At 31.9% G+C, this 22,702-nt stretch overlaps 1 protein-coding gene across 1 annotated transcript; it reads left to right on the forward strand.

Moving 5' to 3' along the window:
* Positions 1–1,563: 1,563 nt before the first annotated feature.
* On the forward strand, positions 1,564–22,495 carry LOC143044651 (leukocyte receptor cluster member 8 homolog). The gene is made up of 16 exons (XM_076216711.1): positions 1,564–1,694; positions 3,845–4,036; positions 4,403–4,517; positions 5,538–5,736; positions 6,332–6,599; positions 7,200–7,268; positions 7,623–7,766; positions 8,469–8,822; positions 9,225–9,419; positions 11,185–11,320; positions 13,378–13,470; positions 14,000–14,134; positions 14,521–14,589; positions 15,266–15,398; positions 16,039–16,246; positions 19,415–22,495. The coding sequence occupies exons 1-16, from the start codon at positions 1,657–1,659 to the stop codon at positions 19,569–19,571; spliced, it is 2,505 nt and encodes an 834-aa protein (XP_076072826.1). The 5' UTR covers positions 1,564–1,656; the 3' UTR covers positions 19,572–22,495.
* The last annotated feature ends 207 nt before the right edge of the window (positions 22,496–22,702 follow it).

A 22,702-nucleotide genomic window follows, 5' to 3' on the forward strand; every position in this document is an offset into this window, starting at 1 on the left:
ATTATGTTTGCAGTTTTCTTGACATGCATTGTGACGTGTCATCGTATTAATTCTATCTTAGAAAACTATAGCAGTTATATTAGAAAAGTATCGCATTCATAAATTTTTGATATTAAAAAATCATCGCTATGATATAAGACAAATATCGCATTGATATTTTAAATTTATAGCAGTATCGTTGACTTATAGGTGATTTTGGCGAAGCAAACAATTGAATTCATCTCAATTGCATTCCACTGAATTTGCTACATGATATTTATAGAATGTGTACATCTACAAATGATAAATCGTGCATTTATGTTTCATTTATTCAATAATTCAACTTTCTCGTTTAAATACACCTTGCTTGTTATTACATAAAATAACTCATGAAAATTATACACCAGACGTATGTCATGTTAAATGTCACCCTGTTTTAAGAAAAGAGTCATTACTTTATACCGAGAAATCTGCCTTTCTTCGTACAAATGCTAACATTCGTCTGAAATTTCCCACAATGCAACTCGTTGATATAAGACAATATCGCTCGTTGATATAAGAAAAGCTTTTATCGAATCGCTTCTTCCACAGACTGATACATGTGTCAGTTTTTGATAAGCATTGGAAAGGTATTATTTATTTGTGGTGTAGATCTGAGACTACTATAAGACTGTATTATACACAGTAAGTATCACACTAAAATAATACACATGTGGACAAAGAAAAAGATTTACCTCCTTAGTGTTTAACCTGTTAAAACTTGACTGTGACTACTTCAGTCGATTCCATTAGTCTCTGTAAAAGATTTTAACTGATTTCTTTAAAGTCGTTCAAATTCAGGCTTACATATGAAAAATCTATCAAATATGCAAAAAAGTCACTTTTCATATGTTTATGTTTACTTTAATTATTATCAGAGACATATAATACAATTATTATATGTCTCTGTTATTATTATCGAATAAAACATGTATTCAAATATTAAGACTAAACACGTGACAAGTGCAGCTTCTCAGTTCCATTTAAGACAAAACTTAAACTCTAAAAATTAGCACAAATAATAGAATTATAAAGATTTAAGTAATTTTGCATGAATTATTAAGTGTGATGGTAGCGCATGTCTCATACATATGAATTTTATTGTTAAAAAAGCCCCAACCTAATGGACGTAACAAAAGTATTCTACTTCCAAAAAATAGCAAAAGGTTGACATTTACAGTATTTTTTATTGACAAAGTCATATATTCTATATGTTACAACGGGGTCTCCAATGCTTCTCCTGTTGAGGTAGTTCATTACAAATTTGACGGTAGTCAAATTGTGTGATAAAAAATCAATGTACTGATGTCTATAGTATAAGATAATGGGTCCTCTGTTGGAAATAAATTTATCTTATACCTACAAAGCTATGAATTGAAGCTGACATTTCAATAACCAGAGACCTATACATAGATACTAGATACCTTTTTATATACTTGGTTGGTAATCAAAATTAATGGTAAGACTTCTCGATAAAAAGCAATTTGTCGATTTATTTCCGGAAACTTACGAAAAACCACCAATATTCTTCCGCCGACACTCGTACGTTTCCGGTATATTGCCATAGAAAGAGGGAGATTGACGACATTTCTAATCGTGCAAGAAAGTTAAGATTTCCAGCTTGTTACCACAGCCTTAATGGCAACATTTACAAATAACAGTCAACCTCAAGCATGGTAAAGTTAATTTTATGTACAAACAGATGTATAAATGTATGGGTAAAGGAATATAAAGTGATCATGATGATCGATGAGATAGTGAAAATCAAAATGGCCACTGAAAAGTCATTTCTTTGTAAATATCTTTTATTTCCATCAAAAGATACGAGTTTAAATAACATTCAAAGGAAAAAAACTGTGTATACATTTGAATCTTATTTCTTATTGGCATTATCTTATAATTTTAAATAATACAAATTTGTAATCAGTTTAAAAGTGATGTAAATATTTATGAAATTATGTATGGAAATACGACGTTTCGGCCACGTTTTGGATGGGGTCAAATGATTAAAGAATAATGCTCTTAAAAAATGAAGATTAGAGAAATGTGTGGTCTAATTTTTTGAAGATTAGAGAAAAAAGTGGTGAAAATGTTTACAGAATAACAGACCCCCCCTCCATCCAGACCTCGCGCCTTCATAATATTTTCGTAGATCCCGCAGCGTCTTAATTGGCTGCTGTCCCTTAAAACTTGATCCCGCAGCATGTTAATTTTTACATTTTCATTATAAATGTTGGTTAAAATTGTCAAGATGCTGATCACCGCTGAGAGGTCGGTCAGTGTTACGCAATAACTGATAATTAGTTTTACCTGAGCCACGCTTATCTCAGCCTTATCGGACTATGTTATCATGTAATAGCGTAAATGATCATCAAGTAAATCGGTATTTTCAGAAGAGTATTAAAAAAATTAAAAACTTCAGAGCAGAAATTGAAGAAATAGATCGCAAATACATTGTATTTACACACGTGTGTGTGATTACTTGACCATTTAAATAACGAATTTCATATGAATCATGATGCAATTATTTCGGCCTTGGTCTATGCAAAATGTAATATGATTATCGAATTTCAATTTCTCGAAATTATGTTCAGTAAAATTATACCACAAATTTGTTTTCTTTTCATTGTTCCCTCTGTTTTGTTTTACATGTTTACTTTGAAAACAATTTAAAAAGACATGTCTTGTTATCAAATGATAAAATTATTTAGAAATTGATTGGTTTATTATGGGACACACACCTTTGTCAATCACTTCGACACCAATTTTTCACATAGTTAATTCAATTAGATAATTAATTAAAAAAATATATTTGTAGTGACTAGTGGATAGATCTAACCATTACATTGTATACGTATGAGTCATTATTTAATCTACCACAATATTATTTACTCTATAATATTTTTGATATAAAAACACCAACCAACTGTACTAAGGGACTTCCTGCACAAAAGTTAGAATTCTAGAAATTTTCTGTGCAGAATTATAGTACCCTCTTCATTCCAATATTTTAACCTGTTCAGTTCTTTTAAAAGATTTTACATTACTGTCAACAGAAAAAAACAATCGCTGATCTTTTGAAAACTTTCGTGATTAGTTTTAATGTGCATATAATAATGTAAAATTATTTAGAAATTGATTGGTTTATTATGGGACACACACCTTTGTCAATCACTTCGACACCAATTTTTCTCATAGTTCATTCAATTAGATAATTAATTAAAAAAATATATTTGTAGTGACTAGTGGATAGATCTGACCATTACATTGTATGAGTCATTATTTAATCTACCACAATATTATTTACTCTATAATATTTTTGATATAAAAACACTAACCAACTGTACTAAGGGGCTTCCTGCACAAAAGTTAGAATTCTAGAAATTTTCTGTGCAGAATTATAGTATCTCCCGCATTCCAATATTTTAACCTGTTCAGTTCTTTTAAAAGATTTTGCATTACTGTCAACAGAAAAAAACAATCGCTGATCTTTTGAAAATTTTCGTGATTAGTTTTAATGTGCATATAATAATCTAAAATCTTTTCTGCAATGTTTACTCCAAAACAAGTAAGAGGTCTTCTATTGTCTGAATCAAGAAAAGGAGAATTACATACAACAGCAAATTTCATGCAAAATTTGGATGGTAATGTTTCCATTTTTACAATCAAGTTCACTCACAAATCTTATTTATGTGGCTTATGTTCATTCAACTTTTTAGTTGCTTCTGGTGGTAGATACGATGTAAAAAGGAAGGGGGACCTGTAATGAGAGTAGATATTATTAAGCTAAGTAGGTTCAAATGTCACCTGCTTATTTTATTTTCAGGGGTCAAGCTGCACCTAACTTTATGAATCCAGAATGGGAAAAAGCAAGACAAGCATTGGAAAAGGTACAGTCAATAACCAAAAGTCCAACAAAACCAGCGCAAAACAATCAGAATCAAGTTCAACAACAACAACAGCAACAACAACCATCGCCAGCTGATATGTATTATCAACAATATATGTATTATACACAGTAAGTATCACACTAAAATAATACACACGTGGACAAAGAAGAAGGATTGACCTCCTGAGTGTTTAACCTGTTAACACTTCACTGTGACTTGAATGAAAAATATTTAAGTGCAATCCAAATGATGTTAAAATGAAGATATTTGAGTGGAAAACAATTTTATTCAATTAAACCTTGCAAAATATTTTTTTAATTTTGAAAATAGAAACATCAAGCAAAGTGTTGTCATTACATTTGTTATGCTTTTGTCTTTAAAACTGAATAGCCCTTTTATTAAAATAATTTCAAATCAAAATGGTGTTGAACATTTTTGTTCAATGTATATGTGTTATGATATAGAATTATACTATGATTTTCAATTTGTTTCAGGTATATGCCACAAAACCAAAACATGGGAATGGGTGGACCGCCAAGACCAATGGGAATGGGCGGACCACCTGGACCAATGGGAATGGGTGGTCCTGCTAGAATGAATGGACCTTCAGTAAGTTCTAGAGTTATAAAATGAAAAAGAAGATGTGGTATGATTGCCAATGAGACAACTCTTCACACAAGACCAAATGAAACAGATATAAACAGATTAGTCACTGTACAGCCTTCAAAAATGAGCAGGGCCCATACTGCATAGTCAACTTTAAAAGGCCCCAAAATCACAAGTTTAAAACAATTCAAATTAGAAAACTTAATGGCTTGATTAATGTACAAAAAATGAACATAAAACAAATATGTTACACAGCAACAAACAAAACCCCCTGAATTACAGGCTCAGGGACATGCACACACATACATACTAACCTGTGACAGTAGTGTAACTACATAAAAACTAAATATAAAATCTGTAGAAAAGGCTCAACTCATCAGATGGATACAATTAGAAAAACATCTAAGAAAAACAGGTTAATGTGACCAGGTACTTGTACATCCCAACAACAACAAAACCACTAAGTACAGATCTAAGAGTACTTGCATTTACTGACTGCTACTTCCTAGCTAATAACAACTAATAAAAAAAGACATGCATCTAAGACATAAGTTTATTTTTCTGACAGTAGTTGTGAAATGATTTGATAACTTACTCTTAGATACCAGATAAAGGGATTTATTTTCCATGACATTTTCAGTGTTTCTGGTACAGGACAAATGTACAATCCAGTTAAGAAAGTATCAATCATGAGCCTGCAAAAATCATTGTCTTTTGTATAGTTGTAGAGAAATTATTTGATTCAGCTGACTGTCACATTATAAATAATAAAATGGAAATGGGGAATGTGTCAAAGAGACAACAACCCGACCATATAGCAGAAGGTCACCAATAGGGCTTTAATGCAGCGAGAAACTCCCGCACCCGGAGATGTCCATCAGTTAGTCCCTAAACAAATATAGCATGTTTTAAGGTTTTTCTTGAATTATAATCCACCTGACCAAATGGTGTCATGATTGGTCAAATGAAAGACCAACCATAGGGACCCTATTGAACACATGTTAATTTGTTTGTTTGTTTCAGTTTACCAACTTCAGTCAGCCACCACCTCCACCACCAGAAGAAAATGAAAATCCAGTCAAAACTGGTCCTAATGAAGAATCCTTTGGTGAATATACTCCTAACCAGAGACCTGGTGATTCTCAAAATAATCATCAACAAGTCAACAACCCTAGGGGACAACATATGCAAGGAGGACCACGCTTTCAAAATAGACCAAGGCGTATGTTTATTACTAAGTTTTATAGCAGCATTATTTCATGATTATAGATAATAAGCCTTTTGGCTTTAACTAAGAATAAACATATTCTATTTTATCAATAACTTTTCTTAAAAAAAATTTGTCCTGTACATGCATGAAATATTTGCCACTGAACATTAAGCAACCTACAATCTATCTTAAAATTTCACAAAACAAAAAACAGTTACAAGTATTAAAAGTTTTAAACCTTGTTGAAACATGATGACATATTATTTTTTAAAATAAATGAAAATCTCATTGTTAAACATATTAAATGTTAGTCTGAATATAAAGACACTCAAATAATCAATACACATGATACAGGTAACATGTTGTGGGTAATACCTTTGATAACTTTTTTGTTAAGTTCATCTTTTAAGACGTGATCGTGTCTGGGAAAAGGCCTTCTTTTTCAAACCTTGTCAGATTCATTTTCCTTCAAATTTGACAGGTAAATATATATCATATAATTTGGATTATGGGGAATTCTAATAGGCAAGAAATTTTGTAATATTAGGACAGAATATTTTGCAAATTTGTAGAACTTTTGTTTTTAATCATATAATTAAAATTACAGAACCTCTAGGACCAGGTGGCATCAGATTTAGTTTACCAAAGAAAAACAGAGGAAGAGGAGGAGCCCAAAATATAAACCAAAGATTTCCCTCTCCAAGGGGACCAAGACCGAACTTTGATTGGCAAAATAAGCGAGGCAAGTCCCCTGCACAGCAACAAAATGACCGGTCCCAACCAAGAGGAGGAATGGGAGGACCTAGTTCATATCGTCATGACTCTGGAGAGAATAGTTCTAGAAGAGACGAGGCTGATGATGTGTTTGATTCTAGGTATTGTTCATTTATATATTATCATATTTTACAAATGTTTGGGTTAGAGAATCAAAATCTTTATAATCATGGTAATGTGTTTATAGTACTATCTTCAGCTAGACCTAATTTTTTGTCTTAGATTAGTTCTAAAGGTTAAAATTCCTAATCTCTGATCATGATGATGGAAATGATTTAGATCACTTTTGGGAATTTCTTGAAGTTTTTTAGGATGCAACTTACAACTGCATGCTAATTAGTTCTTAGTCAAACAATCTGAGATTTAAAAGTTTGTTACAAGATTAGGACTTTAGTCCATATTGGAGGATTGTGTTTGTACCTTAAAATTATAACATCACCTGAAATTGGCTTTCTGATTTCATACAGTAAAAAAAAACATTTAACTGAATTTGTTCCTGAAATCTGATCATTTGATGATTTCAGTACTACAATTGACCTTTTCTGAAAGAGTTCCATTGTCTAAATTTGAGTGACTTGCATGTATTTTCTGAATAGCACTGTGCTGCCAAATGTTTTCATTTAAAATGATGTTCTAGATGTTTTGTTTTTTACAATGCATGAATGAAACTAAATGAATCATTGAAATGGTTTAATATGCAGATCTAAACTGCCAGTAGATAATGACAAAGCAGCAGTAGCAGCTCAAGGAGAATGGCCACCAAGTTTAAGGTATATAGATTATATAAATTGATTTTTATTCATCTCTAATTTCTTTTGCCAGAAGTAAAGATTGAAACATTTAGAAATTGAAATAGTTTTATTCTAAGAACATTATCTTGATAAAACTGTACTGTGCAAAACAATAAATTTCTAGAGTTTTCACAAAAATGAGTCCCGGAGATTAAAATTTAGCCATTTTCTTTAAACAAATAAGTCCGAAGCTTAACATTCCATTATCATCCATTTCATAGCAAATACGAATCTGATTTAGTTCATTACTTTTAAACCAGAAAACTGAAATAACACGAAAAGGCCCAATTGAGTTGATTTTCCTTAAGATTCACCATATTAAATGTTTTACAGGGATTATGTTCAAAGAGCCTTCTCCAGTGTAGCAGATACAGAGGAGAAAGATAAGATGGAGACCGTTCTGAAGGAACTATTGACTGATGTCTTTAGTACTGGTAAAGCTTGGTCCACAGACTGGAGTAGAGAACCACTTCCTTTGTAAGTCTCATTATTAAAATGAAATAATCCACAGGAAAATGTTCAACTTCAGAAATTTTATCTTGTTTTAAGCAAATACTTTTAAAAAGAGTTCGATACACTTTATACATGTTATATGACTGCTACAATCACATTATTACATTTTGATGGCTGCCTCCTTTGATCTGGAGGGGAGGACAAAAATATTGAAACATTGGGATACCAAAAATACTAACATCATCTTTTCTAATGACATGGCAATATTGGGCTGTTTAATTAAAACATACATGGTACCCAGGGAAGGCACTTTGAAAACAGAGGGACCACCTATAGAAGCGATTTAGAGTCCTCCATAATTTTCAACCTGTTCAACACAATATTTTGCAGCCACCCATAGTGGCAAATTTTAAGTTGCCTTCCCTTTCTCCCATGTATGTTTTTATGGATCAGCCCTAAGTATACATATATAAAAGTTATCAGAAAAACAAAGAATGAAGTTAAATAAGATAATTAAAAAATAGTAATGGAAATTGTAAAAAAAATAGTCGAACTAGTCAGAATCAATTTGGTCACTAAAGAATTACACATACACAAACAATAATCAGATAATTGACAAAACGTAGTGAAGATAGCATAATTTGATAAAAAATACAGAATGTAAAAACTTAATTTTCTTCAAAATGATGAACAATAAAGAAGTCACGCTTTTTTTTTTCATTTCAGAGGTAAAAAAGACTCATCATCATCATCACCTCCCAAGTACAGTGACATGTATCAAAAGAGAGGGTCATGGGGGGAAAATAGAAGGGGGAGTCCATGGGAAAATAAAAGGGGTAGAGGGAGGGGGGTTAGAAAATCAAGTAACTTCCAGGCAAGTTCTAAAAGTTTATATTCAAAAGACAGAGTTCCAACATATAGGTCAAGATCATATTCAAGTGACAGTTCTAGTTCACGATCCAGTTATTCTAAATATAGTTATCCAAGTTCAAGATCAAGGTCTAGGTCACGATCCAGATCAAAGTCTCCACGACGAAAAGATGACAGACGTGTAAATAGGAGGAGAAGACGAGACAGCAGGTGAGACTCAAAATAAAACAAAATCATTATTAAAAGATTATAATTTCCTTTCTGCAACATTTGTAGTGATTTCAATTTCTAGTTTCTAAAAGATTTATTTAATAAAAAAATACTGTGTTTGAGTTTTTAGCTGGTAAAAAGATTTTATTAATAATTGGTCATTTTCTAAGGTCATGTTTTGACTGAAATGTGAATTTTCAAATTAAAAACCAACATAAAAGAATAGGCACAAAAAATAGGGTAAAGCAAAACATAATTTATGGTTGCAACCAACCATTAGACATCAAATTATACATGTTATATATATCCTATGTTTACATTAGATAAAAAAAAAAAAAAGAAAAAGGTTATTCTCAACCCTGTTACATCTAATTAAATGATAAACATTTTCTTTGTCTGCAGTGAAAGTTCATCCATCTCAAAGAGATTAGAGAGCAAATCAACACCCAGTAAAGAAAATCGATTCACAAGAGGTGGTCGTGGAAACAGACGAGGTAGGGGTGGACGAGATACACCAGGAAGAGGAAGAGGAAATACAAACAAAAAATCTCCAACTGAAACGGGAGTAGGAAAACAACTCAAAAGAAAAGGAAAGAAGTAAGATTATTTATTCTCTTTATGTCCCATTTATGGGCACTATGTTTTCTGGTCTGAAATTTCGTCAGTCTGTCCCGCTTCATGTTAAAGTTTTTGGTCGAGGTTTTTGATGAAGTTGAAGTCCAATCAACTTTAAACTTAGTACACATTTTCTTTATGATATTATCTTTCTAATTTTAATGCCAAATTAGAGATTTCCCCAATTTTCACAGTCCACTGAACATAGAAAATGATAGTGTGTATGGGGCATCCATGTTCTAGCCTAGGAACACATTCTTGTTATAGAGAAATTTGATACATTGCCAAAGCTATAAACATGTTTAAAGATTTCTATCTCAGATCTTTAAAGCTTGTATTATATGAACTGTAATTGACAATGAAATCTTGTTGGTGAGTTTTCTCAGTGCAAGCTGGTGATTTTGAGTGCTAAAATCTCAAATTTATTTGTAGTTTATAAGATTCTTAATTTGTTAAAATAATTTAGATTTACAATATATCAGCACCACCAAGAAGGGGAAGACTTGGATTGAGTTTGGGGATAATTGCCCCAATTTTTCCAATTTAAATATTTTTTTTAGTTTCAAGAAGAAATTTTTAATTGCACATTATTGTGCAACCAAATTTAAAGATCTTTGACCACATTAAATTTGTGTCAGAAACCTATATTATGTCAAAAATTTGATCATAATCCAAATTCAGATAGTATCAAGCTTGAATATTGGGCCTAAATTAATATATTGTTTGTTCCCAATCTCGACTCTGCAGAGACAGGTGTGCATGGTGTGGATAGGTAGGTAGGGAACTAATTTTATTTTTCCAAAAAGCTTGAACATTATCGGACAATCCTGCAAGCCTGAAAATCCAAAATGAATAAAATAATATTTTACTTAGTTTTGACAATAAAATTTTATGAGTAGCACCATTTTTGCAGGGTCGTCGGGATTAGGGAAACAAACAATATTTTATTTTAGGCCTTTGTGTCAAAATTTGCCCCAACTGTTCAGGGTTCTACCTCTAAGGCTGCACTCTGCTAAGCATTTTATTAAAGGTAAAATGAAGGTGGTGTACTTTTTTCTTAAAATCTTGGTGGTGTTTAATTGGGGAAAATCTTTCAAACAACCTGTACCCAACCACTAGGTCCCTATATTTTTTTATGGAATATACTTTATGCCAACTTTATAAATACTATTAACTAATATCCAGGTAGTGATATAAAATTTTAGGATTAATGTTCCCCGGGGTCAATGAAAAAAAATCTATGGAATGGTACTCAAATAGATATGACAATGTCTTGTGTTTAATATCAATCAGAAAGTACTAAAGAATACATTCAGTGAACTATGAAGAAAATATGCTAGAGGGCAAGAATCACTTTAACAAAATAAAGTGTACACCTTGAACTCTTGTTCATATGAAACATTCATCAGTTCAGAAAAAAGAGACTTGTGAATGTTAAGACACTTTTCTTTTAAGATTGACATTGATTTTAACAATGTTTTCTGCATTTAAAGTGGATTATAGAATGCAAGGTTTATTTAAAGGGTAAAATATCTTGCATCTTGAAACAACCATACGATAAATTGAAGTGAGCTGGTTTGTAAATGGTTCTTTTTTCACATTTCTGATTAAGCATCAGTTAAGGAGCCTTCAAAATAGAATTTTTATGATAAATATAGAAGATGGAACTTATTATAAGTAAACTAAAACAGGATGAAAAATTGATGTAACTTTTATGTCATTTTGAAATGTATTATTTTTATTTTAGCCAAATATTCTTTGAAGAGGAAGATGACCCAGAAAAAGAAGCCAGATTAAATAAAAGGGCTGCCAGATTTAGTAGTCATTTACAGAGTAACAAGAAAGCCAGACAGCATCTAACACTGTCTATAAACAATTATACAGTAAGTTTATAGTCGACAAGACATAGATGTAGTTACTGCTGATCCTGGTTTAAAAGTAAAGAAGATTGGAGCTCAGTCACGAGGGGCCTAATGATGGGGGAGGGTCTCATCATGATTCACAAGTTGAGATATTTTTGTCAATCACAATTAACAAAAAACTAATTTGCATGATCACGGACAAGGATCCGGAAATTTTTTCACCTAATTTCGGTCATTTTCATATAACTTAAATGTTGGTGCCCTTTTCAAAAAAAGATTGTCAAAATCTCATTACTGCACGAGTATGCTCATACTCGTAGCATTATCGAACTTGTTTCACTGTTGCATCTGTAGCATTTACTTCACGATTTATCCTTCTATTTTCCTAAAATTGATCAAGAGCATTTAAGGGAAGGCAACAGTTTAAAAATAATATGATTTTAATGATTCAAAATGATAATTTTCTCAGTCAACGCTTACGTTTCTTTCAATTCTGAAGTCGAAATTCAAACCGGATGTAATGCGACAATACTAAAACGAACAATTCGGGACTCATTTCCGGGATTAGTTTTGTTTATCAAATTCACAGGAAATCATCAGCTTTTTAATATTTTACCTTTAATAGTGTGAGAATATTAATGAAAATAGTTGCACTTGCTTCATTTAGCATGAAATCATTTTAAATTTACGATTTAGTGTCTAATCTGTGGAAGAGAATTTCAGGCATGCGTATTACATAGTAAACAAAGCACTTGTATAAGTAGTGAAAAAAATACTTTCCTACGTAAATTAAATCAAGTTTTAATTTAATTTTAAATCATAATTGACAATTGTCTTAGCTGAAAAGTAATTAAATTATGAAGACAGTTGGTATGGAATTTTAATTTCTTTATAATATTAGTTCGGAGCTTGTGATTAATACACCTTATCACTAATCCCGGCTGACCGGGCCGCTTGAACTTTTGACACATACAACAATCACTTTTCCATTGTGGCGTCAGATATTTTGTTTTATGACGTCAAAATTTTACGGGAACTTGTGTGATATCCAGTAATGGGGGACAAATAGCGATAAGGTGTATAGCCAGGTGTGAATTAAAAACACAGGTAAAGAGATTAGCAATCATTAGCCAATAGCTCCCCGAGGCATTAATATAGTTATTAGGAGGACCCTCAGGATTATAACACTTTACTGGAGTGGCAGTTTAATTACATAAAATCAATATCAAAACAAAAATATGTTCAAAATGGCGATTTTGAAACTAGATCTTAAAGAAATGACAGAAATTATTTCTGTTGAAAAATAAAATTAGACCTAAATCCCAATGAACCATTTAGGACTTTAGAGTTTCCAAATCAGTCATGTCTGGCATATATGACCATTTCCGGACCCTTGATCACGGATCACAAAAATATAAAAAAAAAAAAAAATCTGAGGAAAAACGGATCAAGAAAGTTTGCTGATCACGAAGAAAGAAACTAACCAATCATGCCCCTCAGTCACCCATGAGATAAATTTTCTACATATATATATATACTGATAATTTTTGCTAGTTTTCTAGAGAAAATGCAACCATCCTCAATTAGTTAATTTGAGTGCCTCGCATTCCCAATCTTTTTAAAATTGAAGCAGCCCAAAGCAAGCTTTGAAGTCTTCGACTCCTAGGAAGATTTTATCTATAGATAAACAAAAGGAATGAATGTCTGTTATTCAGCTAGTCAATGATGAACATGATGAAACATAAACCTATTATAAGACATCTGATATATAATTATACCATGGAAGGCAAGTAGAAAAGGGTAAATTGTTGGCTGTTGCCATCTTCTGTGTCTTTCATAATTATCCTTAGAAAGTTTCAAAGTTATTATGTAAAAATGTCATGGGTGTTTGAACCAGAGTGGTCTGAATAATTGTTTAAGTAGGTTTCCTTACAAATTGATTCATGTCATAAGAAGTTAAATATATATAATATGAATCTATATAAGAATTTTTTGTTTAAAGAAATACTAACCGGTTTTTATTGATCTTATCTTTCTGTTTATGTGAATATTTAAGAACTATTTGCTTTATTTTTCAGAACTCATCGGATGATGACGTAGAAGATATTCACAACTTTAATATTGTAGGAACTTGTCAAGATCTAGAGAAAAGATACCTACGCTTAACAAGTGTAAGTGTACATGTTTATATTCAAATACAATGAAATACAAATGATTTACATATCTTAAGGGCTGTTCCAAAAATAAATGTACGAGGGGAAGGAAGGCACTTTTTATTTGACCCCACCATGCATACATTTTAAATTGGATATTTCATTTAATACAATTAATTCTAGAAAAGCCCTAAGAACAAATTGAATCAAATATTCATGTTTTCCATATTTGCCCAAAATAACTTTTCTTCCAATTTTCTATTCTAATGAAAATAAGCAATTAAGACTAAGGTTGGAATTTGTGAATAATTGGTTATTTCCCATTTCAATTCTCAATTTTATTGTAAAATGCATTTTGTAGGATGAGGTGTTAGCAGCTAGTGAAATTTTTCTAACGTATTTATAAATACGTTAAAAAAAACTTTAAAAGATTCATTCATGAATGGGCATTTGGAAAATGTCTTTATTAATGCTTGTGGGCAAAATATTTAAAAATCTGAAGCTTATAAGAAATTCACTAACATGTAATTTTTTTTTTAATTTTCAGGCTCCTACATCAGATCAGGTAAGACCAGTCCATATTTTAAAGAAGGCCTTAAAGATGGTGCAGGAAGATTGGAAGGAGAAACATGATTACCACTATGCATGTGAACAGCTAAAATCAATCCGACAGGATTTAACTGTGAGTTACTTCCCTTAGTTTTTGTACATTCAGATTTCAGTGTTTATTAAAATTGATTACCAATTATTTGTATAGCAATATAGTTGCCAGTGACATCACGTTCTTCTGTTATTTAAGAAAATGATTTCAATTTTGTTTTCAAATTGTTTTGAATAAGGCAGCTGAAGCTTGAAAAAATGGAGACCAGTTTTAAAATGAAGAAAATGTTTGTTTTCAGTCCATGTGCATATTAGTATAGCCAAAAGAAGTAAAGATTGTTTTCAATGTTGTAGGCTTCTTGTTATAAATATGAATTAATTTCATTTCTGTATGTTTGAACACTCTGATATTGAGCTGCATTTTGAGATCATGTTGGCTTTACTTAGTAATAATTTTATATCTTTTAGGTTCAAGGAATAAGAAACGAGACAACTGTGATGGTCTATGAAACACATGCTAGAATAGCAATGGAAAAGGTAATTTGACACTTAAAAAACGCATCTGAATTTTATCGTTTTTTTCCTCCGTTTTTATCATTCTGAAAAAGAGAGGCAAAAGATACCAAAGGGACATACAAATTTGTAAGTTGAAAAGAAGAAAAATACAAAAATAAACAATCTACAAAACCCACCAAAAATTAGGTGGTGATTGCAGGTGCTCTGGAAGGGTAATAAAATCCTGAACATGCATGTGATATTTGCCTCTGGATGCAAAACAAATTTTTAGAGTTGGAGAGTGTTAAAATAGAAAATGCCTGTACCAAGTCAGGAATATGACAGTTGTTATCCATTCATTTGATGTGTTTGAACTTTTGATTTTGCCATATGATTGGGGACTTTCCTTTTTGAATTTTCCTTGGAGTTCAGTATTTTTGTGATTTTACTTTTTTTTTTGGTCCAAGACACTATTAAGACTTAAGTGAACAAGTACTAAGAGCCAAGAGAACGGAATAATAATGCAAGGTTTATCATCTCGTCGTTCAATTTCATTCACATAGTCTCTTTGCTGGATTTGAAAAAAAAGTATCTGAAACAAGGCACAAGAAAAAATGAGACAAAACAAAGAGATAATTTTATTACACCACTAATAAAGTACGAAATGAGTATTATGAAGAAGTTAGAAATACTGTAACATCAATGTTCTCTGTTTTAGGGAGACCATGAAGAGTTTAACCAATGTCAGACACAGTTGAAGTTATTATACCATGATGATGTTTCCAAAGGCAACAGATTAGAGTTTACAGCTTACAGAATATTATATTATTTGTTTACTTCTAATACGCTTGGTATCCTTTTATCATCAAAACATATTTACTATAGAAAAAAAAGAGTGTATGATTTAAACAAATAGAAAAATAATGAAAGTTTTTAAGCTGGAGTCAAATGTTTGATTTGAATCAGACAAAAGCAGTTTGAAAAACCATTCTTATGGCTGTTCCAGAAAATAATTTGTCCACCCAGGGACTACAATTGTTTTTAATCCCCACCAACCACAGAAAAATATGGGATTTTCATAAAATTTTAAATGTAATTTAAATTTTAACAGATATTTTGATGGTTGGGTCAAGAGGAAAGTGTCCTTAAAGACTCCAGGATAATTTTTTGGAAAAAGTCCTTAATAATAACTGGATGACGATTTGACATCACTCTATGCTAGTGAATTTTGATGCTTGAAGGAAGAATTCATTAATATTTGTAGGATATATATTTCATGGATTTTATGGGGACAGAGGAACCACAAATTTTAAAGTTCAATTAATAACAAATTTTCTGAAGGAATGTATGCACTCTTTGCCACTTTTTTTTTTAGATATCTATGAATATGCAAGTTTTTCTCACCCCACGAAATTGGTATCCATGAAAAAAAATGAATCAGCTATTGTCAGTATAGAAAACAAGCCTTTATTTCCTTAACATTATGTTCAGACATGACAACAGTGTTAGCTAGTCTAACACCCGAGTGTAGAGAGGACGAATGTGTCCTCCACGCCTTAGCAGTCAGGTCTGCGTTGGCTTTATCTAGTTATCATAGATTCTTTAAACTTTATAGCAAAGCACCCAAAATGTCAGGTTACTTATTGGATTGGTTCACAGATAGAGTAAGATTTACAGCCCTGAAAACCATAGTAAAATCGTACGTAAAGTATACACTATTGTCACATATTCTTATTTACTTTTATGTTTGCATTTTATGGGGATTTATTCTGTTTACAGCAGAACACATTGAGTATGTAGGTAAAGGTAATATATTTGGTTAGCTTGCTTGTTAGCTGAACCTTGATGCAGTCATTATTAGGTAAGGTATACTTCCCTTCTTTAAGAGTAGACTAGTCTGACAGATATCCAATCTATCTCTCTGTAGGACTGGACTAGTCTGAAAGAAGAGTACTTAGAATACCTATTCTAATAATGACTTCATGGTTCAGCTAACATGCAAGCTAACAAAAGATTCTACCTTTACCTAGACACTCAATGCATTCTGCTGTTAACAGATTGGTAGATTTTACTGCATCTATACAAAAAAATTCAAAAAAATTATTGATATCGATTACACTTACAATAAATGACAGATATTTTTTCTATGTTAAAATCAAAACAAAGGAATGATTTGCATTTTTAAGAAGCATCCCGTATCAATTTCCGAATATTTATTAAAACTTTGACTTGAATGGGAAGATATGTTATATGTTTTATGTTCCTATTTTGATGTTGCATTTATGAGGGAAAATGATTTAACCAACAATGATAATTTTGTAAATAAGGCCACAGATTCCCATCTCTGTGTTGGGTCATTCTTCAAATAGACCTAATAAACCTCATCTTGTGTCATTTTCTAAATATCTGTTGGTAGCTTTGAATTTTGTGGAAAAATGACAAAGATCTGACAGCGGTCGCTATATGAAGAACATGATCAGACAGAGGTCTCTATATGAGGTGAATGAAGTCAACTAACTGAGATGAGAATGATGAAGAATGTTTTGTATATAGCTTCTTTAAAACTGGGAAAATTTCAAAGTCATGTTCATATATTGAAATGGGCCAACTTTATTTCTCAGAAACAGAAGCAGATACTATTTCGCGACTGAAACAAAAAATAATTGGTAATCAAAATCTTGAATCCAGTTTTCAACAGAGGGCTCTGAATGATTTCAGATTAATAACTAGAGCAGGGATTAATTTATAGGTACGAGTTCAAAAGACTTCATAATATCAATTACTTATTCAAGCATGCTACAAGCATATTAGATTATAGATATGAATTTGTGTAAAAAAAATTACTGGTTTTCTCTGACATATATAATTATGGTTATATTTTATAAAAAGAGTAAATTTTGAAACCTGTTAAATAAAATGTACATTATTTTCCAAATCCTTAACATTGTCATGATTGTTATACTTGCAAGCATTTCTTTTAATTTTGAAAAAAAAAACCAAAAAAAAACTGAGAATTAATGAACATGATTTTGAGAACTAGTGAGCCAGTTGTTTATTGAGAAGCTATATACAAAACATAAAAAAATGAGCAGACAATTCTGTTCTGGTCACTTAATTCCTGATGACACAAAGTGGATATGCTTTCTTCAAAGCTTTCATCAGATATCAAAATTTGTGGCAATCATGGCATAAATTTTATAGATAAATATCTGCATACTTTTTGAGGTTATGAAGAAAGCATTTCACTATACAATATATATCAACTAATCAGCTGTACCATATTTTGAGATTTAACATGAATGTTAATATGTTGAGGTCTTTGTCATTTTAATCACAGCAGCTATTAAACATTGATGTTTAGAAATAGACATATATATAGATGAACAAAGTAGGTTTTTTTTTTTTTTGGATTGGGAATTTGAAAAGATTTGTGATTGTCCAAAGCAGAGGGGAAAAGAATGATAAGTACTTTGATACTAGTTCAAACACACATGATTTTGATATTAAAAGCTTCATCTAAATGATAGCTTATCAAAAAGGGGGAGACTGCCCTATTTATTGACTTATATGATGATTCAATTAGAAATTGACAAAAGGGGGGGGGATGACATTTAGCATCTTTTAATTTTTTGTCTCACTTTTAATTAAATTATGTTAATGTGTCGCATCACCTGTGTATGCATTTCTATTTTCCTTCATTAAGGATATAATTGGAATTTTAACAGATTTTTTTTCTTTACTAATTCACATTGAGTTTCAGGAAATCGTAAGTATTCGAAAAAACCCAGTTTTAATGGTTTATCCAAGGCTCATCAAAGCTTATTGATTTAAACAGAAGTGTCATGAACAAGCACAAATTATTAAATTAGGAAAATTAATCGATATTTTAAATTTTGGTATTTATGGTACAAATTCTGTAAATTCTTGCTGCTTTGCACAAAAAATGAATTATGATGTTTCATAGATATAAAGACAACAACTTGATGAGCCTTGACAATTTGAATTTGACAGTATGAGCGTTTGAACAGTTACTGTCTCACAAACATTGGTCATATGTACTGTATTTGCTATTCCATTTAAATTATGTTCAAGAATATTTTTTATGATTGCTGTTTACAAAAAATCAAATCAAATCAAAATTTTAAAAGAAGTCAAATAAAAAATGTCTTGATACTACTTTATGGAAATAGCCTTTGCAATAAATAAGCATTAATTTCATACAGATACGTCATTCAAATTATTTTTATAACACTCATCTTAAAATGAATAAAAACGACAAAAGTGTGGTAAGTAGAAATACACATCAATATACACCTCATTTTCTCCATATGTTGACTTTAATGGGAAGATTTCATTAACACAAAAAGGAGATTGACTTGGATGAAAGAATTCAAAATTTGTGATACTGAAATCTTCCCTTTTTTTTTTTTTTTTTTAAATCTTATTGAAGTTTAAATTTTATTGTCAAGAATAATCGATAATTCTATCAAAATAGAAATAACATCACATTATTATATGTCATTTGCTTAAGGCATAAAGACTTACACAGAACACTTGATTTTGAAATATTAAAAGTACCATTGTTGGCAGCTTTCATTCTGAATATATGAACTTGGTTCAAACAAAGTAAAATTACATAAATACTGAACTTTGAGGAAATTCAAAACGGAAAGTCCCTAAACAAATGGCAAAATCAAAAGTTCAAACACATCAAATGAATGACAGTTTTAAACTTCAAGAAGTTAATTTGTTAGATGTATCTATTAATGATTGAGTATTGCTTCATCATATTCTATTGTGAACTAATGAATATATGTTTTCTTTTTCATTTTCTCACTACCACTACTACCACTACTGTTGTATATAGATATCGTCCCACAGTGTCGATCAGTGTTGTACAGACTGAATTAGGGTTCTCCAACCTTGATGATTGTTTACAGTTCCTCAAGGACAAAGGGGCAGTTGTATCACAGGACTCTTCAATATTGGATTGCAAATCTAGTTCTAATATTAGTTCATCTTGAAGGACCTAATCTAGCAGTGTAATTCTTGAAATGATCTCAGTTTGAAAGTCAGAGGATTTATAGGGGAGAGTGGGATTCCGCCATTATTGTGGGAATTAGGTCAGAGTAGGTACACCCTTGGTCTCGCCAGCATGTTACTAAGAAATTATGCAAATATTTCCGTCAAAGGAAGTTTTCAAGTAATGATTGTGCTGTTCAAGAGACGTTGTAAATTCATTCTGCTCAGCAGCAAAATCATTGACATTGTTGAAATTGTTTGCGTGCGTGTTTGTCTTGTGTGTAAAGAATTTGTTACTTATTTGTATATGGACGGTTATGAAGAATTATTATCAATGAGTCTTTAATTGGATTAGTACAGGTGAAATACCGGTAATCATGACTTTATATAGTTACCAGTAATATGCATCATTCAATGTAGTCGTTCATTTTCAACTTCCATGGTTGGTATTTGGTTCATCAACTTCGTTTTAAAGTTTAGAAAAGCGCAACATCATAAAGAAGCCCATGGCCAGCAGTCCTAGCTTACCACAGAATCAACAAACATCAATCTAGAAAATAACCTCATCCAAGGCGATAAGACTTGTCCATAAAATTCCTTCACCAGTAAGATATTGAGTCAATGTTGTCACTGCAAAGTATTGCCATCAGTCACATCATCTTTTACAGTATCATTCAGCAATATTGTGTTAGGTTAATTCACCACCAATCAAGCGACCAATGAAGCCAAGATTTTATTTATACATCTTTTTACAGCTTAATGAGAAGGTCCCTGCAACCCACTTGTTTGAATTTCAATCTTTATTTTACAAGTACCTGCAAAAGCCACAATTTTCACAACATATATTACAAACCAGTTATTCTATCTTGGCCTAACACAATCATGCATCAACAGTGCCAATCTGTTATACCATGATAAGAAGAAGCCATTCAACTTGCCACTGTTGCCAGGCACCCAGAACACACAACAGTTACCGTTGGAAGATATCATCAATGTATTACAATTGCCACCGTCTCAACCGTCACCAAGCAGCAGTAATGTATCACTACCGTTTCCCGTCATTAGATAAATGTTATTTACAACAACCTGATCGTTACCAGACCAGTAATTTATCACAATCGCGGCCGTTACCAGATATTAGCAATTTATTACGATAGCAACCATCAGCAGATTACAGAAATATTCCGCAACCTAATTGTTACCAGACAACAGTAATATATCATGATCGCGACCGTTACCAGTCTTAAGCAACTTCTTACAATAGCAACCATCAGTAGATTACAGAAATAATCCGCGACCTGACCTTTACCAGACAACATCAATATATCGTGATCGTGACCGTTACCAGTCTTAAGCAATTTCTTATGATAGCAACCATCAGCAGATGACAGAAATATTCCGCCACCTGACCGTTACCAGACAACATCAATACATCATGATCGCGAATGTTACAAGACAACAGCAATTCATCATAATCGCGACCGGAACCAGTCTTACGCAAATTCTTACGATAGCAACCATCAGCAGATTGCAGCAATATTCCGCCACCTAACCGATACCAGACATAGCAATACATCATGATCGCGACCGGAACAAGTCCTAATCTATTTGTAATGATAGCATTTGTCGGTAGATAGCAGCAGTTTTCCGTCACCTTATTGATCTAGAATGCAAATAAACATCAAAATCGCTTCCGTAACTGGTATTATTTCACCAACCGGCCGTTACCAGACAGCAGTTGTACATGACAATGATGACCGTTCCCTGGCAATTGTAATACATCTCTGTTGCACTGTATTTGAAGAGCCGTTGAAGACCATGAAGTATTAGATGGAGAGGGTTTTTACTGTTAGCTGTTAATGGTTCCATTTATTCATCTGTAACCTGTAGTGTCTTTAGATGTAAGTTAATGGTAAAACATCTAAAGATACTACTTGAATCCCTGAAACCACAGAAATTTTCACGTCCAGAAAATATACAGTCCTATAGAGGATATCAGAAGTATCCGCAAGCCTTTAACGTCCGTATGGACATGTCTTAAGTCGCATCTTTTCTACCAATACATCATGAGAAGAAGTAAGTAAGAATAGCAGATCAGCAAGAAGGGTGTTTGTTTGAAATGGTGGAGTTTGGTACTAATATCATCACATATTTTTATGTTGGCATGTTTGGTAATCAGTTATACTTAATTACATGATCTTTGGATTACAGAACAGCCAGTTGATATACAGCAGTCTTTTCCTGAAGATGACGACATTTCTTTTCCATGTTTAAGATCTTTACATGGGGGATAAATGTGGCCATCCATCTTTCCAGTAGCATTATGAACTTCTTATTGTAAATAAACATTGCTGAAACAGAATTCGTCAATATGCTCCTCAAGTACCAGTCTATACTGGGGAGCAGTATTTTGAAACATTAAAACTATCTGCCAATAATTGTAGTAAATGACAGTTCGATTTTTATCTTGGAACTTTGTCTTGTGTTATTGAAGATATTTAATCTAGATGTCATGGACAATTTTCATGAAGACATATCTGTTTATCTGTTCCTGGAAGTTTTTTCTCAGTCCATATATTTATGTTACGTCCTAGACCAAATTTTAACTATCAAATGAACTTTATTTTTGTCAGAACACCAAATTTTTACTTCTATTTATTTCAACAGCATGAGATAGATTCAAAGTATTTATTCTTCTATTCCATTTGGGACATTTTAAATATTATTATACATTCAACAAATGTGGCTCTTACAAATAGGTTGGACTTAATGTGATGTTGAACATCCGTTTGTGATATAAACAGCAGGCTGTGATCACATTGTACATGTATTAATCCATTTCTCTTTTTTCAGATGTAAAATATTGTCACATCTTCATTCAAATATAAGATGTTTTCATTATAGAAAATAATAATGTACAAATTAACTGTTTGTTGTTTTTGTTTCCTTTATTAACAATTTGCAAGTCTGGTTGTCCGTAACACACAGTTGTACACACCAATTATGTTATACAACATATATGTAGATAATGTGCAGGGGTGGATCTAGTAATTTAGAAAAAAGGGGTTCCCAACCAAGGATACAGTGGGAGGTTCCAACTATATGTTCAAATGCATTGATTGTCAAAATAAAA

Source organism: Mytilus galloprovincialis, chromosome 9 (assembly GCF_965363235.1).
Source record: "Mytilus galloprovincialis chromosome 9, xbMytGall1.hap1.1, whole genome shotgun sequence".
NCBI classification, from domain to species: domain Eukaryota; kingdom Metazoa; phylum Mollusca; class Bivalvia; order Mytilida; family Mytilidae; genus Mytilus; species Mytilus galloprovincialis.

What these genes read in the sequence shown, in the direction of transcription:
- LOC143044651 (XM_076216711.1), top strand. Translation starts at nt 1,657, where the DNA reads ATGGCAACATTTACAAATAACAGTCAACCTCAAGCATG. An exon ending in GATGATGTGTTTGATTCTAG is followed by an intron (nt 6,600 to 7,199) that starts GTATTGTTCATT and finishes TTTAATATGCAG; the next exon opens with ATCTAAACTGCCAGTAGATA. An exon ending in AGTAGAGAACCACTTCCTTT is followed by an intron (nt 7,767 to 8,468) that starts GTAAGTCTCATT and finishes TTTTCATTTCAG; the next exon opens with AGGTAAAAAAGACTCATCAT.